This window comes from Pezoporus occidentalis, unplaced genomic scaffold (assembly GCF_034315485.1).
Source record: "Pezoporus occidentalis ecotype Australia unplaced genomic scaffold, CSIRO_AGI_Poc_V1 ctg150, whole genome shotgun sequence".
NCBI classification, from domain to species: Eukaryota; Metazoa; Chordata; class Aves; order Psittaciformes; family Psittacidae; genus Pezoporus; species Pezoporus occidentalis.
Genome location: NW_026913317.1, coordinates 1,304,701 through 1,327,413, shown reverse-complemented (window position 1 = coordinate 1,327,413; position 22,713 = coordinate 1,304,701). Strand labels below are relative to the sequence as shown.

The 22,713-nt window shown below is 35.2% G+C and overlaps 1 protein-coding gene across 1 annotated transcript in view; it reads left to right on the top strand.

Moving 5' to 3' along the window:
• The window catches only part of PSMD14 (proteasome 26S subunit, non-ATPase 14), a 48,562-nt gene extending 27,795 nt beyond the window's left edge, over positions 1-20,767 (top strand). The window contains exons 8-12 of the mRNA XM_062611063.1: positions 10,469-10,576; positions 13,899-13,973; positions 16,744-16,869; positions 18,110-18,172; positions 20,337-20,767. Of these exons, the coding sequence (XP_062467047.1) occupies positions 10,469-10,576; positions 13,899-13,973; positions 16,744-16,869; positions 18,110-18,172; positions 20,337-20,435 (471 nt within the window). The 3' untranslated portion in view covers positions 20,436-20,767. The remainder of the gene's footprint in view (positions 1-10,468; positions 10,577-13,898; positions 13,974-16,743; positions 16,870-18,109; positions 18,173-20,336) is intronic.
• The last annotated feature ends 1,946 nt before the right edge of the window (positions 20,768-22,713 follow it).

Here is a 22,713-nt window from a genome sequence, read left to right as displayed (position 1 = left end):
GGATTTCTTAGGTTGGGTTTGACTGCTTCATGTGCATGGACACCTCAGTATGGCCTCCAGTGCCTCTTCATATGTTAGGTAACTCAAGCCAAGATGATTGCAGAAAAGTACCTGTTTTTTCTCAGTGCCAACAAAAGCAGAACTGCTTGCAGAGGTAATTTTGCTGGTGCAGTTGCCACTATACTGGTGGGCTTTTGCTCATGTATGTAGCTATTGAGTCCAAGATTCCTCGTTATACCTTTTACTAGCATAACTGTCTGGCAAAAAAATTATAGTGAACATGTGGCATAGAAGATTTTAATATGGTGTGTTTTGACTGAGATTAGATGTATTTAAAAACAAATTCCAAAATAACACATTAGCTAATTTTAAACCTGCCTTGGGGCAAGTCCATGCCCGTATAAAATTGCTATGTCTTATAGTCAGTGAAGCAGTCATGGTTGTGCTGGTGAAGAATAACCAGGGCAGAGGTTATTTTCATGTGTCAGGAAGTTGAAGTGAATTCTGATGAGAAACCTCAGGTTCAGTTTGACTGGCTAAAGCATTAAAAAGCAGTTTGCCCTATTACTGCTAGAAAGTGAAAACTTAACTTCTTTGTTAGCTGTCCTCATCTGGACACACATGTTCCAAACACCTAGGGATGGTGATGATGCATGATTGTAATTTAAAGATTAGAATACATACAATTCTTACCAGTTAACAAACACAAAAAAGAAGTTATTTTATGTCTTACTAAAGCAAATGAGCAAAAATAGTCATATAAAATTCTTATATAAAAATAAAACCTTCTTATAGATCTGTGGATTAAATGCCAAGTGCTTTAATGGCCATTTTAAGACTGATATTATTACATAAATATAGTAGGACACATGAAGGACATGTAATTCTAAATACTGATCTTATTATTTTCCATACATATTCTTGCACATGCAGTATGCTTTTTCATGACTGTGTACCACATACAGCAATTTTTAGGCTAACAATGTACTAGTGGTCTGTGAAATAAACTAACAACAGATCAGTGAATTTTAACTGAAGGTCAGTGTTATCGGAACCCAGAGAGAAAAATCTTTGGTTTGTTGTTTTGTTTTTGTTTAGCTGTTTGATTACTATGAATGAAGTCAAAGTAAAACCTGCTGAAATATACCCAGTGGGACAACCTGGCTAGCTGTTGCTTCATCTTGTACTTACTAATAAACCTTTCTTTTATTCCCTCCAGTGTTCCAGTCTGTGCATTGGAAGTTGTAATTCATATTTAGAATATTCTGCAGAAGCAGTAATTTCATTAAAGATCTGCAGCAAGCTAAATATTGACATTTCATATTTATTTCCCACATACATTTTGAAATGTCTGTACAGTGAGCTATATACCTTTGCCAAAAGTTAAAAATAAATTTTTTTGGACTTTAACTTAACAGCTGTTCCTCACCTCTTAAGGAAAATATAACTACACTAAACTTACTGTAAACATAGTATCTTTAACTCCACAGGCAGTAGGAAAAAATGTGGTGGTTTTGGGGTTTTGTTTTGTTTTTTTTTTTAACTGCTTTAAAATTTAAATCTTTATTATAAAAGAGTCACCGTTTGAACCAGTTTGTTTTTCTGGGGCAGTTCACTGGTTTCCCTTGATTAATAATTGCTGGCATAAAGATTAGTAAAATATCCAAATTTGTCACAAGTCCATTTTGTACATCTGAGTAATTTATTGAGCTTGTAGTGCTTCGTAGGATATGTAGCACAATCTCTTATTCATACAGAAAAATTTAATGTCCATTATACCATAATTTTTTCTAGCAAGGTACTGTCAGAATTATTTGTAGGAAGATCTGTTGGTTTTGTTTTGCTTTTGGTTGCTGAGGAAAAGACTTGTCTTTCTGATAATTTTTTTATAAATTCTACTTTGCATGTTAATCACCTTCTGACTGATTAAAGCAAATCTGCTATGCATCTTTATCTTGTGCTTAAACCATATCCTGCCACTTTGATTAAAAGATTTTTACAGTGGTATTTTATCCTTATCTTACCCTCATTCAGAGGATACAATGAGAAAAAAACATGTATGTTTGGGTAGCCAAGTGAATCAGTATCATTCCAGTTGTAAATGATTTCAGGAGATCATGTAGTCCAACTTTGTGGGCCTAGTCCACTGCATTGATAGTGTCAACATAGTTCAGACCACCTCACTTAGGATTTTGTCCACTTGAGCCTTGAGATGCAACAGTCTCCTAGAAATACCTGCTGTATTTTTATTTGATACTTTATTTTTCTTGCAGTTAGTTTGGTTTTTGTTGTTGTTGGTTTTTTGGTTTGTTCTTTTTTTTCTGCAGTAAGTAGCTCCCATTTCAGTTTATTACTGTGTCCTGCCGCAGACACTTAGAAGAACCTTATTCTGTGGTCCAGGTAACCTCTTCTGGAATTGAAGGTTTGATACTTCATGTATTAGCCAGAATGTGGGCTGTAGTCTGAAACCATTTTGTTGAAGCAGATTCTTTTCAGTGGAAGTTGTAAGTTGCTTTCTTTTATTCGATTTATGAGATCTTCAGAATTTTATTCTAAAAGGAGTAACAAATGTGATGACTTTATCATTTGTTCCTTTACTCATTTTTAAAGTGTGAAAAAAATATGATGCTTCTGGAAGTCCTAAAGAGGGACAGTTACATTGTATGTTTTTTTAAAAAAAAAAGGGAGACAAAGTATTATTTGTCCTAAAATAGGTATTGTCTGGTGAGAAAGATGTTATATCCTTCTTGTACAAATAAAGAGCTGTGGAGACGAGAGCTTAGTGGAGTTGCTGCCAGAGGTCCATAGCAAAGGTGTGTTTGTCCAAAGCCAAGGTCATCCTGAGCAAGATGAAGATCTCAAAGTCCTTTAAGATGTTAACAAAGAAAAATATCTTCAAATACTTAAATTTCTATTTAGAATGGTAAAGCAGTCTACACCTATCATAAAAGTATGGTGGCTCAAATACTGTACTTTGAAATGTAGCATTCCAGCGTATTTTTAATTCTTATTGTGCTAATGAGATTTTGTCCATTTTTCAAAATGGACAGAATTTAGGTAGGCATAGGATAAAATGCCGCTGCAAAATCAGTGGTTGATCAGAGCTTTGTTTTCCATCTGCTGGATGACCAGCTCTGGAGACCTGTTCCATAAAACACTTCTCTTTCTCTTTTTTTGCCCATTGATACTTCCAAATCTAGGTGACAACCTGTGTGTAAGTAGTTGTGTATATGAGCAATATGGTTTTGTTAATACCTGATTTCAGTTTTTAATTCTCCAGAGTAATAGATGGTCATTTTTTTGAGTGCTGACCATAAGAATAGTGCTTTGTAAATACTTTTGAGATCTCCTGCTACATTTACATTCCAGTTTAGATGAAGTTTTCTATACACTAAATTACCTCAATTTTCTGGCTGTGGGGAAAAGCAAACTAACTCCTTTTCCAAAACAGGTTTTGTGTTGCAAATCCTCCCATCTTAGAAAGACGAATAGGTATGGTGAATGGTTTTGTAACTTGACAGTCTAAAAGACTGAAACCAAAAGCAGACATATTTAACAATTACTACTGTGAACATTGGAATTGCCATCTAGCCTTGAGAATATTCTTCAGCTGAACATGTTTTATGCTAGTTTTCCGAATGATGCCACGTTTTCAGACCTTCACTCTTTTATTAGCGATACTACTTTGAACCTGTCCTTTTCCCTTGTTTGTTTGAATTAACCACAGGATTGGAGGAGATGGTGACTTTTTTAAGAAGACAGGGAAAAAGAGCAGTCCTTGAGATGTGTGGAGAGACTGGTGTGTCATCCCTGAAATTTGTCATTTAAAATAGCCCATTAAAAATTAAGTTTGTGAGTAGATTTGAGCCACCTAACAAGATTTTCTTTGTATACCAAACTCCCCCTCTCCACTTCATGCATTTGTCTTAGTAACCTTTATCTTAATAAATCTTCCCCAGACACAAGTGAATTCAGCAGTCATTGGGGTACAGTTTGAAAGTGTTAACAAGCAAGTAAATTGACTATTTCTTCACTATTGCTTTGGAGACATGTCCTTTTATTGTGAATTATTATGCAGATAATATTTTACATGTTTTAAAACACATTTTCTTGTGATACCTACAATTTTATGTTGGAGTATTTTATGCCTGGAGCAACTTCTGTTATTAGAACTGGACATGCTAACACTTTTCTATTGTAAAGGGAAGATTCTAAAATGGAGAAGATAGCCAAAATTACATATTGTAAAGTTAAAATTTCAAGGGTACATTTCTGTACATTTTGTATAATGTCTAGTATATTTAGGTAGTGTTACAGTACTGTGATATTTCTAAATGGTGACTGAACAGAGCATTTGGTGCAGTAACGTGCATATCAGAGGCAGAAACATCCTGACTTGATCTAGGCAAAAAATGAGTTTCAATAGAATACTGATTTGGAGAAGAAGGAGGTAAATCTATGTTTGTGCTGGGCTTGATTACTGTTGGTTCAATAAGGATTGATGCTCTTTTTTTCCTAAAGAATCACATTTGTAAGAGATTAATTGCATCTGCACTACAGTGTTTTCAGTTCAGGATGTGTTTTTCTAAACCTAGGCATAAACTAAGGAGTATTGAACTGTTTTACTACTGCCAGTATACCACTGTTTTGTTACTGTTTTGTTTGAAAATCAGCTTTTTTTTTTTTAATAGATTTGCACAAATTGAGAATAACATTTTGCATATTAGTAATTTTTTCTGGGATGCCAAAACTGTTAACATCAATGCTGCTGTTCTAAAATTTGCTAGGGAACATCTTTTGAACTTGCTGTGGTCCAATTAAGTGATGTATGTCAACCTACCAAAATTTGCATAGGTTACTTCAGTTCATGCCCTTTCTCGAGACAAAAAAAGTTCCAAGAAGACTTCTTGTTGAAAAGTATTAAATGTTTAATTTCCTTTTGCTGTGGTGGATGTAGAATAGTCCATTTATCTTCATTAAGGCATATAGCTTTAAAACTTGTAGTTTTGCTACTTGGGAGTTATGGACGCATGCACTCACTTGTCAAAATAAATGTATTATACTGTAGTTCTCTCTCCTCCCAGTATGATATTGAAGTTGTATTGCGGATTTGACCACAAGTAAGCAATTCTCTAAGGATGGAAAAGGAAAATGCACATACTCCTAGGAATATATTTTCCGGAGCTAAAATTGACATTTTATAAATAATTTCCATGTTGCAAACTTCAAACTCACAATCACAGCAATTCAGTGATATGCATTTGGCATGAGTCAGTTTCAGTTCTTAGTGCTTTTCATTGGAAATGGCATAAAAAGTAAGATTTCTTTGAATTTTTTATGTTGTGGGCTTACAGGGGACAGAAGATGTTCTTCACTTGCAGTTGTCTAACAGTGCATGGCAGCATAAATAACGAAATGGTCATAAAGCCAAGCTGCACTTCTCAGGTCACATGTTCCATTTCATTTTTAAAGAATCCAGAAACAAACTAAGCAGTTGATAACAGGTCAGTTGCAGGTGATAAAAGAGATTTTAGATGGGACATTACTTCTTTTGCCACACCTGGCATAACCCCATGATATCCTTCACAGAGTTGTCTTTAAGTACTGGTATGTTTGTTCATAAACATATGGCATAAACAATACATTGCTATTTGAATTCCAGGGACACAATACATTTTTAAAGATAGTCACCATATGTCACAGATTCTTCACTGGAAAAAATATTGATGTTAGAAATGCTTTAAATTTAAACAAAAAAAAAAGGCTGACTTATTTCTAACTGAAGTTTACCATTGAAACAAGTGGGTCTTGCACAACAGGACTGCTTCTTTCAGTATTGTTAGTAGATTTGATACTGGTGGCATTTAAGAATTCAATCTGTAAAGTGCTCTTGAAATTCTCTTTTTTGTTTTGTTTTGTTTTTTTAACTACCCCACAAATTTATGAAGACTATTTTAGAAAACGTGTTAATATTTATATGGCATTCACTTTCTCAGAAGCAGCTAAAATAAGTCTGGATACTAAGCATCCTAAATTTTAATCAAGCCATTATTTTTAATAACTATGTAGACTAGAAAAAGCCAGGTTTTTATGTAGTAAGCAATTGAGACATCCAGTGCTTGTCCTAGATTGTGAATAACTATGTATCATATTAATTATAGCTATCCTCAAATTTGTTAAATACACTGCAGATAATTGTAAATTTTGTTTCTAAAAATATATTATGCAGGCTCTACTGTGGGTTGTTGACCCCAGGGAAATGCTTAAAAAATTGCTGTATAGTTATTGTCTTTTTAGATTATTATGCTTTTTGAAGCTAAGACAGATGTACAAAAAGATGCAGTTTTTATTTTGTATTGGCAGCTTCCAAATATTTAGTATCTATTTCCAAGAGCTGCAATTAGTAAAGCATCCATGGTACTGAAATCCACACATCCCACAAGCTAATTATATTTGCAAGGTCAGATTGAATACATATTTTCAGAAAAATAAAGGGTTATATAAATGTGTCTTCTACTTGGCTGTTATATCACAGTTTGTTGATCTGGAGTATAATGTGTACAATTCACAAATTTGTCTGATAACAGAAAGTGGTGTGTGATTGTGTTTATTTTACTAACCAGTATATTCACAGCAATCACTTCCAAATATCTCTCCAGTAAAGATGTGTTAATTACAAAACAGACAAGGTCTTCTATTATATTAAAGCTACTAACAAGAAGACAGCAGGAATCACACATGTAAATAGCATCATCAACCCCTATTTTAGTCCTCTGTTTTGATCTGTGAGTTGCGCATAGACCAAAGGTGCTATTAAAGACTCAGTATATGAAATAGGCAGCATTATATGAACAAAATTTATTCAACAAGAAAACAGACCTTTAACATGAATTTAACAAGCCTGAGAAATTATAAACTCTCATATGCTGCAGATTCATGCAGTGATAATAAACAAAAAAGGAAAGTAAGAGGTTTCCTTAAGCTAGCCAAACTGCTAATGGTTTTGTTATAAGCTGTCTGCTGTGGAAATGACCTCTGAAAAGTCTGAAGACACTTACACTAGGAAAAATTAAATGGTCAGAGTGGTGAAAGAGTTGCACTGTGGAAGTGAATTTGTAAAAGAAGATCTCTACCTTCATATTTCTGGAAAATATCCCAATGGCATAGACTTTTGTTTAACTTTTTAATGTTTTTACAGAAAGGGAATTTAGCATGAAGCTTGGAACTTGTAGTTTTTACTAAAACAGGGCATGCTGCGTTAGTCAGTTTAAGTGCAATGAAAGCTTAAAATTTGTGGATGACAAATACTGACAACAAGAATCTAAGTAACTGAGTAGCGTTTTATGCTGCTTTTAATTACTCCTTGGAAGGGTTTTTTTGTTCAAAATACTGTGTCTAAAGTTTCCATTGTAGAATACGGGGTGACCATGTTGCTGTCATCTGATTGCATCATGCTTTACTTCAAAATGCCCAAACATGGAGAGGAGACTTCGGCTTGTACACACCTCCAAGTGCTCACCATGGCTTTTTTCTTGAATTTTACTGTGGCATAATTAACACCTACTTCACCCATTGCTCATTAGTACACTGGACATTAATGAGTCTATTTATTTTGAGATAATCCTCTAAAACAGGGGCTGCTCTGTGTTCACTGTGAAAAAATCAATTGCATTTCATAAAAATGAATACGTAGGATTTATTGTTGTATTTATGTTTTTATTGCGTGTTAGCTCTAAATTTAGTCGCCAGGTTGTTGAGCATGTTAGTTTCTTTAAGATGGTTGCTATAGTGATAGCAGCAAATTCCTTTAATCTTAGTGTAGTTAAAGTATTTGGTTACCATTGGTCGTCACAGTGCGACTGAGACAAGAAATATAATTCACACACTTTTTGTACTCCTCTGAGATTGTAGAAATTGCAATTTCATCCATTTTTAAAGCTTAATATTTGTGATTTTAATTTTTCATACCACTTTCTGTTAGGTTAATATTTGTTCTACTTAGGAAATACTTGCATTTCATTCCTTCAGGAGGACAGATAGATCGAGCAGTCCTTTTCCACACAGATAGTACCTGAAGCATAGCAAAAATTACTTTAGTCAGAACTAAGATGCTAGAGTAATGTTCAGTATCACTCAGAAATATTTTAGCAGCTAGTTCTCATATTTTAATGTGAAATTTATCCAAACATAACCTTGAGAGCACCAACTGCAATGTTGAATTTATTATCAAACCCAACTTTTTTTTTTATTAATTTTTATGTAATTTTTGTGACTCAAGTCTCAAAACAAATCCATGCTGGACAATGGCATTCATTCTTGGATAAGCTCAACGTTATGTAGTGAAGTTCTGTCAGTTAGACTCAAATCTAGAGACATGGCCACTAGTAAGTTATAAAGCAGCTCCTTGTGATAATAGTATACTGCCAAGTTCATGTTCCTTGCTCCTCAGGATAAATTTTTACTTGCTTGGCTTTTTTTCCCTTTATTTAGATAGTCTCTGGAGAATTTGTGATGTGGAATTTTTTTGCTTTCCTTGACTCTTTAATTTATCCTGCCTGTTTGTTGCACTTGGGCATTTCCAGGTGCTCATAAATTAGAGCATCTGGTTAAAATGGAACACAGACAGACATATAGAAAAGCTTGTCAGGAGTGTTTTTGAGATGGAGAAAAATCTACTAGCAATAAAAAAAAAAAAGGAAAAAATACAATTGCTTTGTATGTTACCACAAAAAATGTATAAATATATAGAAACTTTCAGATTTTTTTGAGAATTAAGTTTTCTTCAAATTTAATTCCTTTTTTGTAGCAGTAGTATCAGATGGCATGCTGTAGCTGCATATTAAATCTGAATAGTGTTTTGGTTTGATTAATGTTCAGAAAGAAAAGTCACTGTTAACTCACTGTAATTGGGTCACAACCTAACATTTTTAATGAAGAAGATTATTTGGTACATTTTATACATGCAGTTTTAAGATGTGACACATGCAGATGGGTCTGGCCAATCAGCTGAGGGTCTAGGCAATAGCCCTTAGTGGCATTGAGTCAACACAACTGAAATGGTTGGGTCTCAGAAGTAAATACAACAGGTGATAAGTTATTAGTCTTTTGCAATTTATGCTTGGGTAATTTCTTTCGCTATAAACACTTGCCAATTAACCTTACTTCCACATGAATGACTTCAATATTTATGTTGTAATCCTACCAAATTGCATATGTGTTTAGTTATATTGGTGTAAATGGAGGGGAAAATGCTAGAACAAAGTGGAGACTCTAGCTTTCTCTGCCTCCTTTCAGTGTCAGTGATTTGTTTGTTCAACATAAAAAAATTGATTCAGGTCTAATTCTTCAAAATACCAAACCAGCCATATAAATGCATCTGTTAGTGTCCAGCCCATAGTATGGAGAGGAAGAGAATAATAATGATTGTAGAAAAGATGTTAAAATGAGATTTAAAGTGTTTGGTTTAATGAACTGGAATAACTCTTCAAACATATGCAGACAAGATGCCTGCGAACTGTGCCTGTCCTATTTCTGTGGATGTACAAGGCTGTATGGGCACTTGTCCAGTTAAAACACTGGGCCCTAAGCAAGCAAATTTATCTTAAAATTACAAACCTGTAATGGCAGGTACCCAGTAAGGGTGGGTTTGAGTATGTTGTTGGTATGTTCTCAGTTCTGTTTCATCTCGCAGGTCTCGGATAGGGGTATGGGTTTTATTGTGTGGGGCCATGAAATCCTATTTCCAAAGATTTTAATGGAAAAATTCAGCACAGGACACAACAAAAAGCAGTGATGGTTTTATTTTCTTTGTAGTGAAATAGCACCGAATACTACCTACTGTGTACCTTTAAATCATAAATGACCTTGGTTTACTTTTACTCTGTTTTTTACTCCTGAGCATGACACTGACAAGGACTTTTTAATCCATCAGACAGTTTATAGACCCTTTCGTAGTCACAAGAAGCAAAAAGCATCTGACTAGAAGGGAATACATGGGGCAAGTTCCTTGCTGGCTATAATTTTGTTGTCATTTCAAGTATTGTGGTAGTATAATTGATGTGACAGGACTGGGCTTTAGACTTGGTCCCTTAGCTTGTGCTCACTTTCAGTTTTAGTCTCTCTCTGTCATTCATTTTGATTGGGTAAGATTTAGGTGACAAACATATGCATACTGTTGAAGCTTAGAGTAAGCATACAGAAAAATTCCATGTAATATGATGATATCATGTATATAAAACTTACAGCTCTGCGGAAAAGGTAATAATTGGTGTCACCGTACAGTACAAGGTAGTGTACTGTGCTGATAGCATAGCCGGCAGGAGGCTCTTTTTTATTAATATTATAATTAAATGATTTTCTGGATAAAGGCCAAAACCAGATGAGAGTTGATTGTGCCTTGTCCACTGTTGCTTGGCACTATTAGTTGCATTTTCTAAGAAGAATTGACTTGACATCTTGTTTTTTACAGGTTGTTATTGATGCCTTCAGACTGATCAATGCTAATATGATGGTCTTGGGACATGAACCAAGACAAACAACTTCAAATCTGGGTCACTTAAACAAGCCATCTATCCAGGTAAACCTAGTGTTGATAGTCCTGTAAATTGCAAGATTAATTCCACAGTTTTGGGGAAAAGTACCTAAAACCAGTAAGATACAAATTGTTTCTTTTTCTCTCTAGCATTTTTCTGCATGCATTTATAATTGATGTGATTCATCAATGGACTTGTATATGTGAAGGGTTTAAAATTGAGCCCTGAATTAACTACCTAAGTGTGAATGTATGTATAAGTATATACAGCAAAGGTTAAAGTACAGATTTATGGAAATGCAGACTTTTAAAAGTGACAATTGATGTCATGTCATGTGACGCAATGTAGATACTGGTTTCAGTGCTGCAATTTAAAATTGCTGCTTATTAACATCTCAGCTTTTCTAGAGGTAAATTATTATAGAAAAAGTTCCCTCATCATTAATAATCTTGTCCTTCCACTGTATGCTTATATTCGCTCTTGCTTAATATGTAATCTAGATTTAGCCTTGTATTTTGTCTTAAATAATTAATCTCTGATTTTTACATAATGCAGTAATTTGCTGAAAACATGGTGGAGTAGGAGCTTCATTGGGGAAATAGGATGTTTGATCAGCTTCAACTGTAATGTTTCTTTTGAGTATGTTGTCATATTTCTTTGCAAGCATTTGTGAAACTTAAATATTCAAAGTTTGGTTTCTGAAGTTGACTTTTACTAGTAAGACAAAAATGGTCATCTTCAACAAAGGAAATAGTTATTTTGAGAAATAGCTTCTGTCCTGAAGCACGGTACCCTCTGGAATGATTAATGCTTTTATCTGTGTCATTCTTCTGCCTCAATGTTGGAATTTTTTTCCTGTTTTCTCTCCAGAAAACTTTTTTTTCATACTAAAATGCATGTATACTTGAAACCGTGAAGCCCAGTTCCTGCTCTTTTGATCCATTACTTGAACAATAAAAGTAATATTTCTGAGATAAGTAGCTAAGAAAAAGACCCTACACTAGTCACAGTAGAACTAAAAAAGGGCTAAATTTCTGCTGTAATAGAGTCATCACCATACCCCTGTCTTACAAAAGATAGTTGTTTTTATTACTAATGCATTGAAACCCTTTACAAGAATGCTAGCCAGAAAAATCAGGTAGTTAGAGTGTCTGCTTCCGGAGATGGTTGTGTTTGACTTTTGATTTTTGAATCAGTAAAAACTGGAAACTATCATGAGTATGAAATAAGCAGCTAATACTCTTGATCGGATATAGGCAAGCCCATGCTTGCATGTTTCAGGGCTTTTCTAACTGGTTTCTCTGGACTGTGTGCAATGATTTGTAAACCCCTGTAGTATTGTTTTAACTTCATTATTTTAAAATCACTGTTGCTACAACATGACATTTTGGCCATGCAAATTTTGGGTTTCTGTTGTTAGAGTGGGTATTTTTTGTTTGTGTGGGGTTTTTCTCAATTTGGCAGTGTTAAGCTTAAAAATCACAGTTTAGAATGAAACTCTGCTCTTAAATCTGTAAGGGCTCTTGCAGTTTGTTTTGCTTTTATTCTAAGGTTATGAATAAAATTCTGACCCAGGGGGGGTCAGCAGCAAACTTAATATTGATTTCAGCTGGGCTAGGAGCAAGGATTTTAAGACATTAATTAAAATCTCAGGAATAAGAATAGTACATGGTTTGAATTCATGCCTTTTTCTGGTTTGGTTTTTTTTGGGGGGGGGGAGGGGGTGTTCTGGGTTCCCTTATCAACAGTTTTATTACTTGCTCTTTGTGTGTGTGATTTGAAATGCTTTTTGGAATGATGTTTTTAATTTGAAAAAAAAAAAAACAAAACATGAAGAGCAAGCTTTGCTTTAAAGTGTTCTGTGGGCTTTCATTTAACCTGTTGCAGTGGCTAAACTACAACTACTCTTCAGGATTGAAGTGGAATAGTTGCTTACCTTTTGCATTTGTCCACTGTTTTAAGGAGTGGTTTCAGAAGAGGAGACAGAAGAGAAAGGATAGTTGGGGAAGACAAAGATGTTTGTGAAATTTTAGGAATTGTGGAAAACTCCCTAAACATCTACAAGTGAATTTAAACACAAACCCCAAAACCTCATATACAGTCATTTTGAGTGAGATAAGAAGATGGCAGTGGAACTACTTACTGCTAATAGTTTCAGCCCTAAATTACTTTATTGATGATAAACTCTCTATTTTACAGTTTTAATTACAGTAAGTGGCACAAGAAATGGTAATCTGGAACTGCTGATTCTCATAAATGTAACCCTTAAAGTAGCTTTGTATATGTGTCTACAGAAGAAATCTCTTTAAAATGTATGTATGAGAACATTTTCAGCTTTCATACAGATAATTTTGGAATGCTGAAATATTAAGTTGCATAAGATGCAAATACACATTCTGTATAGCTCTAAAGAATATATTTAAACATAAATAGGTGCAATGATTCAAATATAAACAATATTTATCACTAATTCTGTGTATTTGATGTATGATTTATCATACCTCATTTTTAAATGTATACTTCATGTGCAAAATTTTACATGAAAAATAAACAGCTTTAGATGTGATGTTTTGCTATAGAATTTTCTTAAGCTGCCGTGTCCCCCAAATATTAATCCAGCTCCCCCTGAAGTCATAAATGCACATAATAAATTATGCAATGCACATGAGCAAAACAGAAGATACGCAGGTAGCTGTCACTTAACCTAATCTCAGTCAATCAGATTGTGATGTACGAGTTTAAGAGTTTAAGGCCAAATGTGCAAAGGGCATAGTTATAATGAGAGAGGTTTGGTGGGTTTTTAATTTTTTTTAATTGACATTTCAAAAATAGAATTAGCTTTACTATACAAGGTTAATTTGATGCACATAATCTAACCAATACCAGACATGTTTAATCACCGTTTCAGGTACTCTTTGTATTGTACCTTAGAGAATTAAGTTGGGAATGTTGGCAATTGTTGTAAATAGATAGCCATCATTCCTTTGTTTGTAAAAGAAAGAGCCTTATTTTAATGGAAGTGATAACCAAATTTATTGAGAGAGGAAGGATTTGAGAGAAATATGTTTGTGCATATGTATCGGTCAAATGTTTGCAGGCAGTTACCACTTTTTCCTATGATAGTTGTTACTGTGTGAAAAAATATGTGGTTTAGAAATATAAAGTATAACTGTCAGAGACTGACGAGAAATAGGAACAGGTATATTTACTTAATACCTGCTTATAGTCTCTGTGTATTTATTTCTTTGTGGTTTTTATTTAAGTGATGTTTGATGATGGCTATATTTTAATTAACTCTTCCCTTATAATATTTCTTCATTTCAGTGGGGATAATTTTTTGTGTAACCTTTCCCCTGAATTTTACAGGCACTAATTCATGGACTAAACAGACATTACTATTCCATCACCATCAACTACAGGAAGAATGAACTAGAACAGAAGGTAATTGTTTCAGCTTTTATTCAGAGGATAAAGAACACTATATACACTATGTATTTAAGATTTGTGGCAAAATTCTGATTTCAACTGCTGATACTTTTCAGTAGATGTTTTAACTCCTGGAATAGATGTCTTCTCTTCCAAAAACACGGGTAGTCATGATGTTGAAACCTTCCAAAACCACATTCTAAACTTTTATATAAATAGTTTGACAACATTTTTGTCCCTGTGTTTTATGGAAAGTTCTCATGCTGTTCTCTGCACTTAACAGGTTTGTGCAGAGTTTCAAGCTGAAAGACACACTAGCTGCCTTAGGTTTTCACAGACTGGAATTCCTGAAGCTAGAAGACCATATTTTACAAAATGGAATTGTATAACCAAGGAATCTCAGGTTTTAATTGTCTATAATCACTTCAACAGAAGGTGCTTCCAGTTGGTATGAATAGAGCTTCCCAAGACTTCACCGAGCATCAGGAAGTGGTGATGCCCTGCATTTACAGAAAAAATACTGTGCAGTTAGTGACAGCAAATAGCATCAGTTACTTTTGTGTCAAACTTTCTCAATTACAAGTAAAATACAGGTGGACAGTTTCAACCAAGAAAGCAAACAGAAAAAAGCTTATTTACCTATGGAAGTTAATTCTTGAAGAGCCAGATTCTGTCCTCAGTTATGCCTGTGTATGTTCATGGCCTTGTAAGGGCTATAAACTGATAGCCCAGCTGGTAAGTTGGGAGTTCATGGTGAAATAGTCAGAATAGTTTTCTTAGTTTGACTTTCAGAGGGGTAGAAGTAATAAGAAAACTCAAGTTTGAACAATGAAAGAGTATCCATGCAAGTCAGGGAGTTGAAAAGAATTTGTGAAATGCATAACCCTTTTTATGGATAGTATCAGAATTGCAAAATCTTGCAGTTAATGAAAATAGTAGCTGATTCAACAAAACCAGCTCTCTCAGGAAATGTCCGTGAAGCTTGCAGAGGTTACTGTTTCTGTTCAGATACATGCGTGGCCAATACAGTCTTTCTCGAGTTCCAAGTGTGCATTTGCTTTAATGGCTTTACATATGTAAGTTTTATTACCTTTGCAAGTAGGAGCATAATCTTGACCGAGTTAGGAAAACTTTAATGTGTGAGGCGGCAACTATCTCCACACATCTTTCATAAGGCAGGTTCATATATATCTCAAAACCCCCTCATGGTGGTGGTGATCTGTTAGCTCCATCTGTAGTAAAAGTACATGCTTCATGTATTAGATGAGGAGCCCATCACACCAAACCATAATTACAAAACCCAGATAGCCTAGCTAAACTGTCCATATGCAGTTTGCCTACAACTCCTTCTGTCAGTAACTGAGATCTTGCTAATACAAATTATGACACAAACTTTCAACTTGGCTCGTATGTTCCAAAGCCAGGTTTCTTTGGGAACTGTGTATAGGATGTAACAGGCACTTTTATTCAGGTGGTAGCAATTGCAGAGTTTATGGACTCTCAAAGATGGCTATAGTAAATATTTGCAGATCAAAAGAAAGCTGAAACTGCTTGCTTGAAAGGGTCCTCCCCACAGTCCTCAACTGTGCAGAAGAGTCACAAAATATGCTTTCTCTACTGATGAAAATTATGAAATTGCCTTTGTAGCTATTCCTTCACTCTTTAAAGAATAACATCAGAGTGTCAAGTAAAACATTTCAGATATTTCTAATAGTCCCCATGTTTATCACCATCAAAACTCTGCATCACTTTATCATGTTGTTTTTAGGGCTGTTTACTTTGTATGAGGACAAATACACGCAAGTCATGCTTTGGTTTCTTTTGAAGTTCACTTCTTCACAACTGTGGCAGCTGCTTGCATATAGTTCAGGATAATCAGTGAAGCCTAAATAACTACTTCATGCATTTAATCCAAGCATTAAAATATTTTCCAACTTTGTCATAGGCCAGGAGCTTCAACAGTTCCTTATTTGGCAGTTAAAACAGTTCTGTTAGCTCTCCTACAATGCAATTGTGCATTCTCAGCTACAGAATAAATAAATAAATAAAACCAACAAAAAAAAACAAACCAAAACAAAACAAAAAAAACACGAAACAACCCAGAAGAAAAACCTAAGTATTCCTGTCAAAGGTAATGTGGCCCTGGTTTCCATGCCTCATTTTCATATTTAGGGTTCAAAGAGTTTGGTCTTTAAAAACTTATGCAAAATCTCTTATCTGCTCTATCAGAATCATGGAATCATAGAATAGTTAGGGTTGGAAAGGATCTTAAGATCGTCTAGTTCCAACCCCCTTGCCATAGGCAGGGACACCTCACACTAAACCATGTCGCCCAAGGCTTTGTCCAGCCCGGCCTTGAACATTGCCAGGGATGGAGCATTCACAACTTCTTTGGGCAACCTATTCCAGTGCCTCACCACCCTAACAGGAAAGCATTTCTTCCTTATATCCAATCTAAACTTCCCCTGCTTAAGTTTTAACCTGTTACCCCTTGTGCTGTCACTACAGTCCCTAATGAAGAGTCCCTCCCCAGCATCCTTATAGGCCCCCATCAGATACTGGAAGGCTGCTATGGGGTCTTCACGCAGCCTTCTCTTTTCCAGGCTGAATAGCCTCAATATTCTCAGCCTGTCTACTTGACTATTGTATTTCCTGTGTTTAAACATTGTAAGATGAATGATTTTTATTATTCCTACTATTAGTAACTTAGTTTTTCTGTCCAAGATCTTCACAGTATTACGAATGTATTTTATGATGAATGCTCTAAAGAGATTTTGTTTTGCAGATGTTGCTAAATTTGCATAAGAAGAGTTGGATGGAAGGTTTGACACTTCAAGACTACAGTGAACACTGCAAACTCAACGAAACAGTAGTGAAGGAGATGTTAGAATTAGCTAAGAATTATAACAAGGTACTTGTATCCCATAATGAAAGTTTAACTGTAGCTGTGTTTATGAAGTGAAGAAATTCATTACTTAATATCAGAAGTAAGAAGTTGATTATCACAAGCTTTGTTCAGAATGACTTGTGAAAGGACTAGACAACTGTGGCAGGAACTCTTTTGGTGGGATTTTGATTTTTATAATCTGTTTTCAGCAAAGAGTTTCTTGGGTTTTCCTTAAATTAGGCACAAGTGTGGCTTTAATGGCCTTGTGGAGACTGTGTTTCCTATTAATCAACTATGTATAGTTTCTATGTGAAGTTGCCTATTAACTCTTCAGCCTTTACCACCTGACTTTTTGCCCTGAACTAGCAAAGAATTTAATTACATGTTTTGCTTTGAAATGTGAGTCATTACATTGTGTTTTTACTTAGTGAAGAGAATATAAGATCATTGTAGATGAAAATAAATGTTATGTTCTTCATTCCCTCAGTCACAAACTACTTGACCAGTGTAGCAGAATAAAGGTTATTTATCTGTGTCATTCCAGTAGATAGATGCTAAGTATTTAGAACACATTCTAGACCTCAAAGTACTTTTTAGACAACAAAATTAGTATTGTTGTTGTAAAAAAGAGGAATCGGAGTTATCTGTACTGTTTTTAATACTGGCACTCACATTTAGAAATATTTTTAATTAATACTAGATCTCAGCAAGCACTCTGAGTAGTAAACCTGTGCTATTCTGTTTTAATTTGCTGAAAGTCCTAAAAACCAAAATTCAATATTCCATTTATGAGATAAGTTAGTGGATTTACTTTGTAAAGACACTGTGTTTGAAGGCAACAGAACATTATAAAAATGTATTAAAATAAGTGACTTTAAACAGTATAAGGATTTATTGAGATCAAGTCTCCAGTAAGTGAAACAATGTAGGTAATGTTATTTAGGTTGTGCTTTTCTAGTTTATCTTCAGCTATTTTTAACTATTGATACTGTGCATTTAAGATTTTTGCTTAAAAACAGGTTTGTGAATATCTGACAATAAAACCATTCATGAGTATTTGCCTTGATCTTTTGCACTAGCACTCAGTAATTAAAACCACGTCTGCTGAAAAGCTGAAGTACCTTTCCTTTTGACTTTCTGAAATGTACTGTCATTTGATGATTTATTTTATTTTTTTAAGAGAACTGTATTTTGAGAGTCTTGTGGCTTGGGGAACAAGTAAATGAAATCTGAAACACTGACCTTTTCTGTGTTTCTTTCACAGGCTGTTGAAGAAGAAGATAAGATGACACCTGAACAGCTGGCAATAAAAAATGTTGGCAAGCAGGTGAGGTGTGATGAATTAGAGTGAGGTGGAATGATATGCTTCGTTCATTCTAAATATTAATTTTTTTTACATGTGCGTAGGTGATTTTAGTTCTGTGTGCAAGATATTCTCAATGCTCCAGGTAATATCTTTTTGTCGAAGACTGTTGTGTAAGGAACAAGGCTTTTGACAGAATATCGACAGAATATCTGCAAGTTGTTCTACATGTGCTTGTATTACATGCTGAGGAGCAGTGGTGAAATTTGGTAGTTTCTCTTTTTGCCTTTCTTTTTTCTTTTTTACCTCTTTGCAAGAAGAGGCATAAAGATATCCAAGTCTCTGTCAGAGAGGCCAAAGGTATGGAGGCTTAAAAAATAGTAGTAATTGAGAAAAGGTGGGAGTGTTGTTCATGCGTTATGATGGCTGAAGAACCGGCTTATCCCTATCTTTAGTTCATGAACACACAGTTGGTGTTCAGCTCCAATACGCACGTATGCAAGTGAGCTGCATTTCTTTGTATTGATGTTGAAGGAAAAATGTTTAGGACCATAGCTGGAACTGAAAATACCCACTCAATTCATTCTGTCCCTTTGCAGTGTATGGGAATGTAATATCCTTGTAGAAAACTTGACAGAAAACTATTTATCCATTTGTTTTGAATATAAAGGTTGCGGAAATGTGCTTTGGTGGGCAAGAGGAGAGCAAAGCAAGTTTGTAAGAGGTGTTCAAGTTCCAGAAGGGCAATGGAAACAAGAAATGGCTTTAAAAAAATGCAATGTGTCCTTAAAGAACCAGTATTCATTGTATTGCTAGTAGCAGTAGAATTTAAACGATTCTGGATTGCTCTTATGTGTCAGCTTCTAGCAGCAATGTCATAACACATCTGCACTATTGTGCAGTCGCTTGTGTATTTCTGTATCATTCAGAACAATAGAGTTTATGCCCACCTACACATACATAAATATATGTATAAAATATTTAAGAGGGGTTGTATTTTAAGGGTTATGATGTCATCTCAAACAGAACTTGAGCTCCACTAGTTCTTTAAATCATTATGCATAGGTGAAAAAAAGAAAAAAATTTCCATAGAGTTCCATTAAAAAGAAAATTTTTTTCCTGATAGAATTCTTTAATTACAAAATTGTTCAGTTAAGTAATTCCATTTGGGTTTTTTATGCAGCTTGTATAAAAAGCTTTGCAAACAAACAGCTGCTCACAATAGGGATGTTATTAAGCTGCATAATTTGCTAGGAACATAGAGAATATTGAAGAACTGTATGATCTTTGAAAATTAGTTATTTAAGAAGGACAGCTTACACAGATTTTCTAGTGCACTTTTGTGTGAATTTAAATAGGTTCATTAGATTTTGACAGCAATTCTTTTTTTAAAACTTCAAATTCCCACGATTGTCTTCCATATTTTAATTTTTATACACACAAGAATGCTACAGTAATACTTCAGTAAAGTTTAAAGATGTGGGTTTTAATGTGCCTGTAATTTTGCAGTATTTGGAGATTAATTTCTTAATCTGAATTCTGAAGCTGAAGAAGTGCATGAGCATGGATTTTGACCAGAAATAATCTTATTGTTCTATGCAGATGCCCACAAATGCCCACATCAATTGAGTAATAGTGTGTGGGGATGTGTATTTTCAGAGCACTGCTCAGGCTTAACATTCATTTTTTTTTGAACATTTCAACATAGCATTGTGTTTTAAAAAAAAAAATAATTTTTATGGGTATAAGTATTAAGTTTTTTGCAGTCAGCTATTCAAATACTGTGTTAAATCATGCTAGTCTTTACAGGATTAAAACACCCATTTGTACAATGATCTCAAAACAAACTGCAGTGTTCCAGAACTGAGATTAAAATATTGGCCTTAGTAAAACGTATAGTAAATTCTACATATTGTGTGTCATCCTAAAAAATCACAGCTGTCATGGTTACTCTTCAAATGCTGGGCAGGAATTTACTTCCTAAACCTATTCTCAACTTAGTATGGACTAATAAAATCTTACTCATGGAAATTCAGTCATTTGCTAGGTCTTGTTTGAATGAAACATTTTAGGAGCTTTACTGGCCTGTGTTCCTTAACTCACACTCATCTTAAATAGACCTGAAGTAAATGAAGTCTTTCAGAGATGTCTTTCATTCATTTCTCTCATGGCATCCTTTGTGTTTCAGGACCCCAAACGTCATTTAGAAGAGCACGTGGATGTGCTGATGACCTCAAACATTGTCCAGTGTTTAGCTGCTATGTTGGATACAGTTGTATTTAAATAACCAATTTACTGTTTGTGATGCTTTCTGTGTATATTTGTTTATTGTTTCTAATACTCACAAAACAGAGACTGTTGAGGCTATATTTGATGGAAGAGACATCTGACTTCATTTGCAATGTAAGTGCAGCACTATAACACCTTTCAGTCTCTAATTGTGCAGTTGCTTCAGTTTCTTCGGTTTCTTTATGTCAGGGTCTTTACAGATTCCAAAGTATTCAAGAACACAACGTGGGCAAAAATGTATTACATTTTCATTTAATATTTGGGGGAAAAATCAGTAGTACATATATATTTTGATTGTTGCAACATAATAAAAATACATTTACAAACCTGTCTACGTTCTGGAAGGTCTTTTTTTGAAGAAAGGACGGTGGGAATTAACAGTGTAGGAGAAATGTTGGTAAAGGTTTATTTCTACCCACTGTAAAACTACTGAGCTGAATTGCTAGGACAGCAAAAATTCTCTAATGAAATTTGGTTCCCATTGATTGCCAGATACTCACATAGAGATTAAAAAAAAAATCATAAAATCAAAATTGTCATAGCGCTGAATTTGGAGGATGTACAAAACCCAAAATGCTGAAAATTCCCCTGCCAGCTCCCTTTCAATATTATTCAAGCCCTCATATTCGCAGAAGACAATTGACCTTAAGAAAATGAATTCAGTTATGCTGATAACTGAATCACACAACTTTCACAAATGGTGTCATAAATAGCAGTATTCTGAGAATAAACATTAAAGTGATAGAAGCTGTTCTAGATTATATGAACCCTCCCTCCTGTGAAAGAGAACGTACACAAGATGTCCATATATGAAAATATATGGAAAGAGTCCCAAATGGAATACAACATTTAAAACCATTTCCACTGACTAGAGGGAAAACTTGCAAGAAGGCATGTGAGCTGGCTGCTTCATTTTAAGCAGGCAAAGCCAAAAACCTGGGCTTGGGAGTGATTTTGGATTTTATGCAGGGGACCCGGTTAGGTTTTTTTGTGTAAGTATTGGGTGGTACTGAGGTTGATTTGATTGTTTTGTCTGGGCATAAGTGTTCTCTTCCTGTGTCACAATATTTTGTTCACTGCTTTGTTGTTTTTTTTTTTTTAAGTAAATGGCAACAGTTGTGGCAGGCAAATATTTAAAACTAGATCCATCTTTTGGTGTTGAAGATTTTTATTTTTTTTTTTCCAATTTATTTTACTTCTTACTTGATAGTAAAGAAATAACCCATACAATTGTCTTGTTTTCCATTTTGTGCCCAGTAATTTTCTATTTACTTGCTTATTCCCATTGAAAGGTTTTTCTTTTGTTTGGAATTTCTTATTTAGGCTTTTTAATTTACTATTTTAGAATAACACTCTCTCAAAGTATATTTAGCATGCACTAACTTCAGAGGGGAACATGCAGATTTTTGCAGCTGCCCTCCTTATGGCCTTCCCTCTGCCCCCACAGTAGGCAGTAGAATATCAGGCTGGGAAAATGGAGACAAACCAAACCACATTTGCCAGCATACAGTCAAATGGAAGTGCTTCCTGGTGATGCTCACTGAAAACCTGCATATCGTCGAGGACGCTGTATTTGGGCCTCGCCGTTGTCCCATGTGTGCACCCCAGGGTGAAATGGGGCAGGAGATCATGGGGGGACGTGCCCCAGGCTCATCTGCCCGCGGGGCTCTGCATCCCTGCCACTCCCTACTCCCACACGCACGTGTAGCACCACGAGGGAGACGCAGTTTGGCAGGTCGTGGGGTAACATGGTACTGCAGAACAGGAGAGGAGCTATCGCAGTGCTGCAGTGTGTACATGCCTGAAAGGCCAGTGTAAGCAGGGAGACAAACAGCCAGTCTTGCATATTCTAAATTAATTTTGACAACTACATCTTGCAGAGGGTAGCTGAAAGGAGACTGTTGGGGATGTGTGTCTCCTGTAGAATGAGCTTGTGCTGTGGTACCCTGCTTTCGATCCACTCCTCAGTTTGAATTGAAGGCGCAATTTTCCATTTACTGAGATGTTTCATGAATAATCAAAAGGCTGGGTTTTTGGGGGCATCTCTCCTCGTTTTTGTCCAGTGCTTTGGGAGCAGCACAGAGGATTTGGAAGAACGTGTACATGCAGTAACCTGAAACGCAGCAGTCCATATACCATCTTGGAAGAAGAAAGAGGTTTTCAAGCAGCCACCTTCTGAGCCTCCAGCCGCAACGGAGCAGACCTTCATTAGCAGCTTGACCCCTCGTCACCTGTCATCATGAAGGATGGGCATATTGTATTAGCAAACCTCTCTC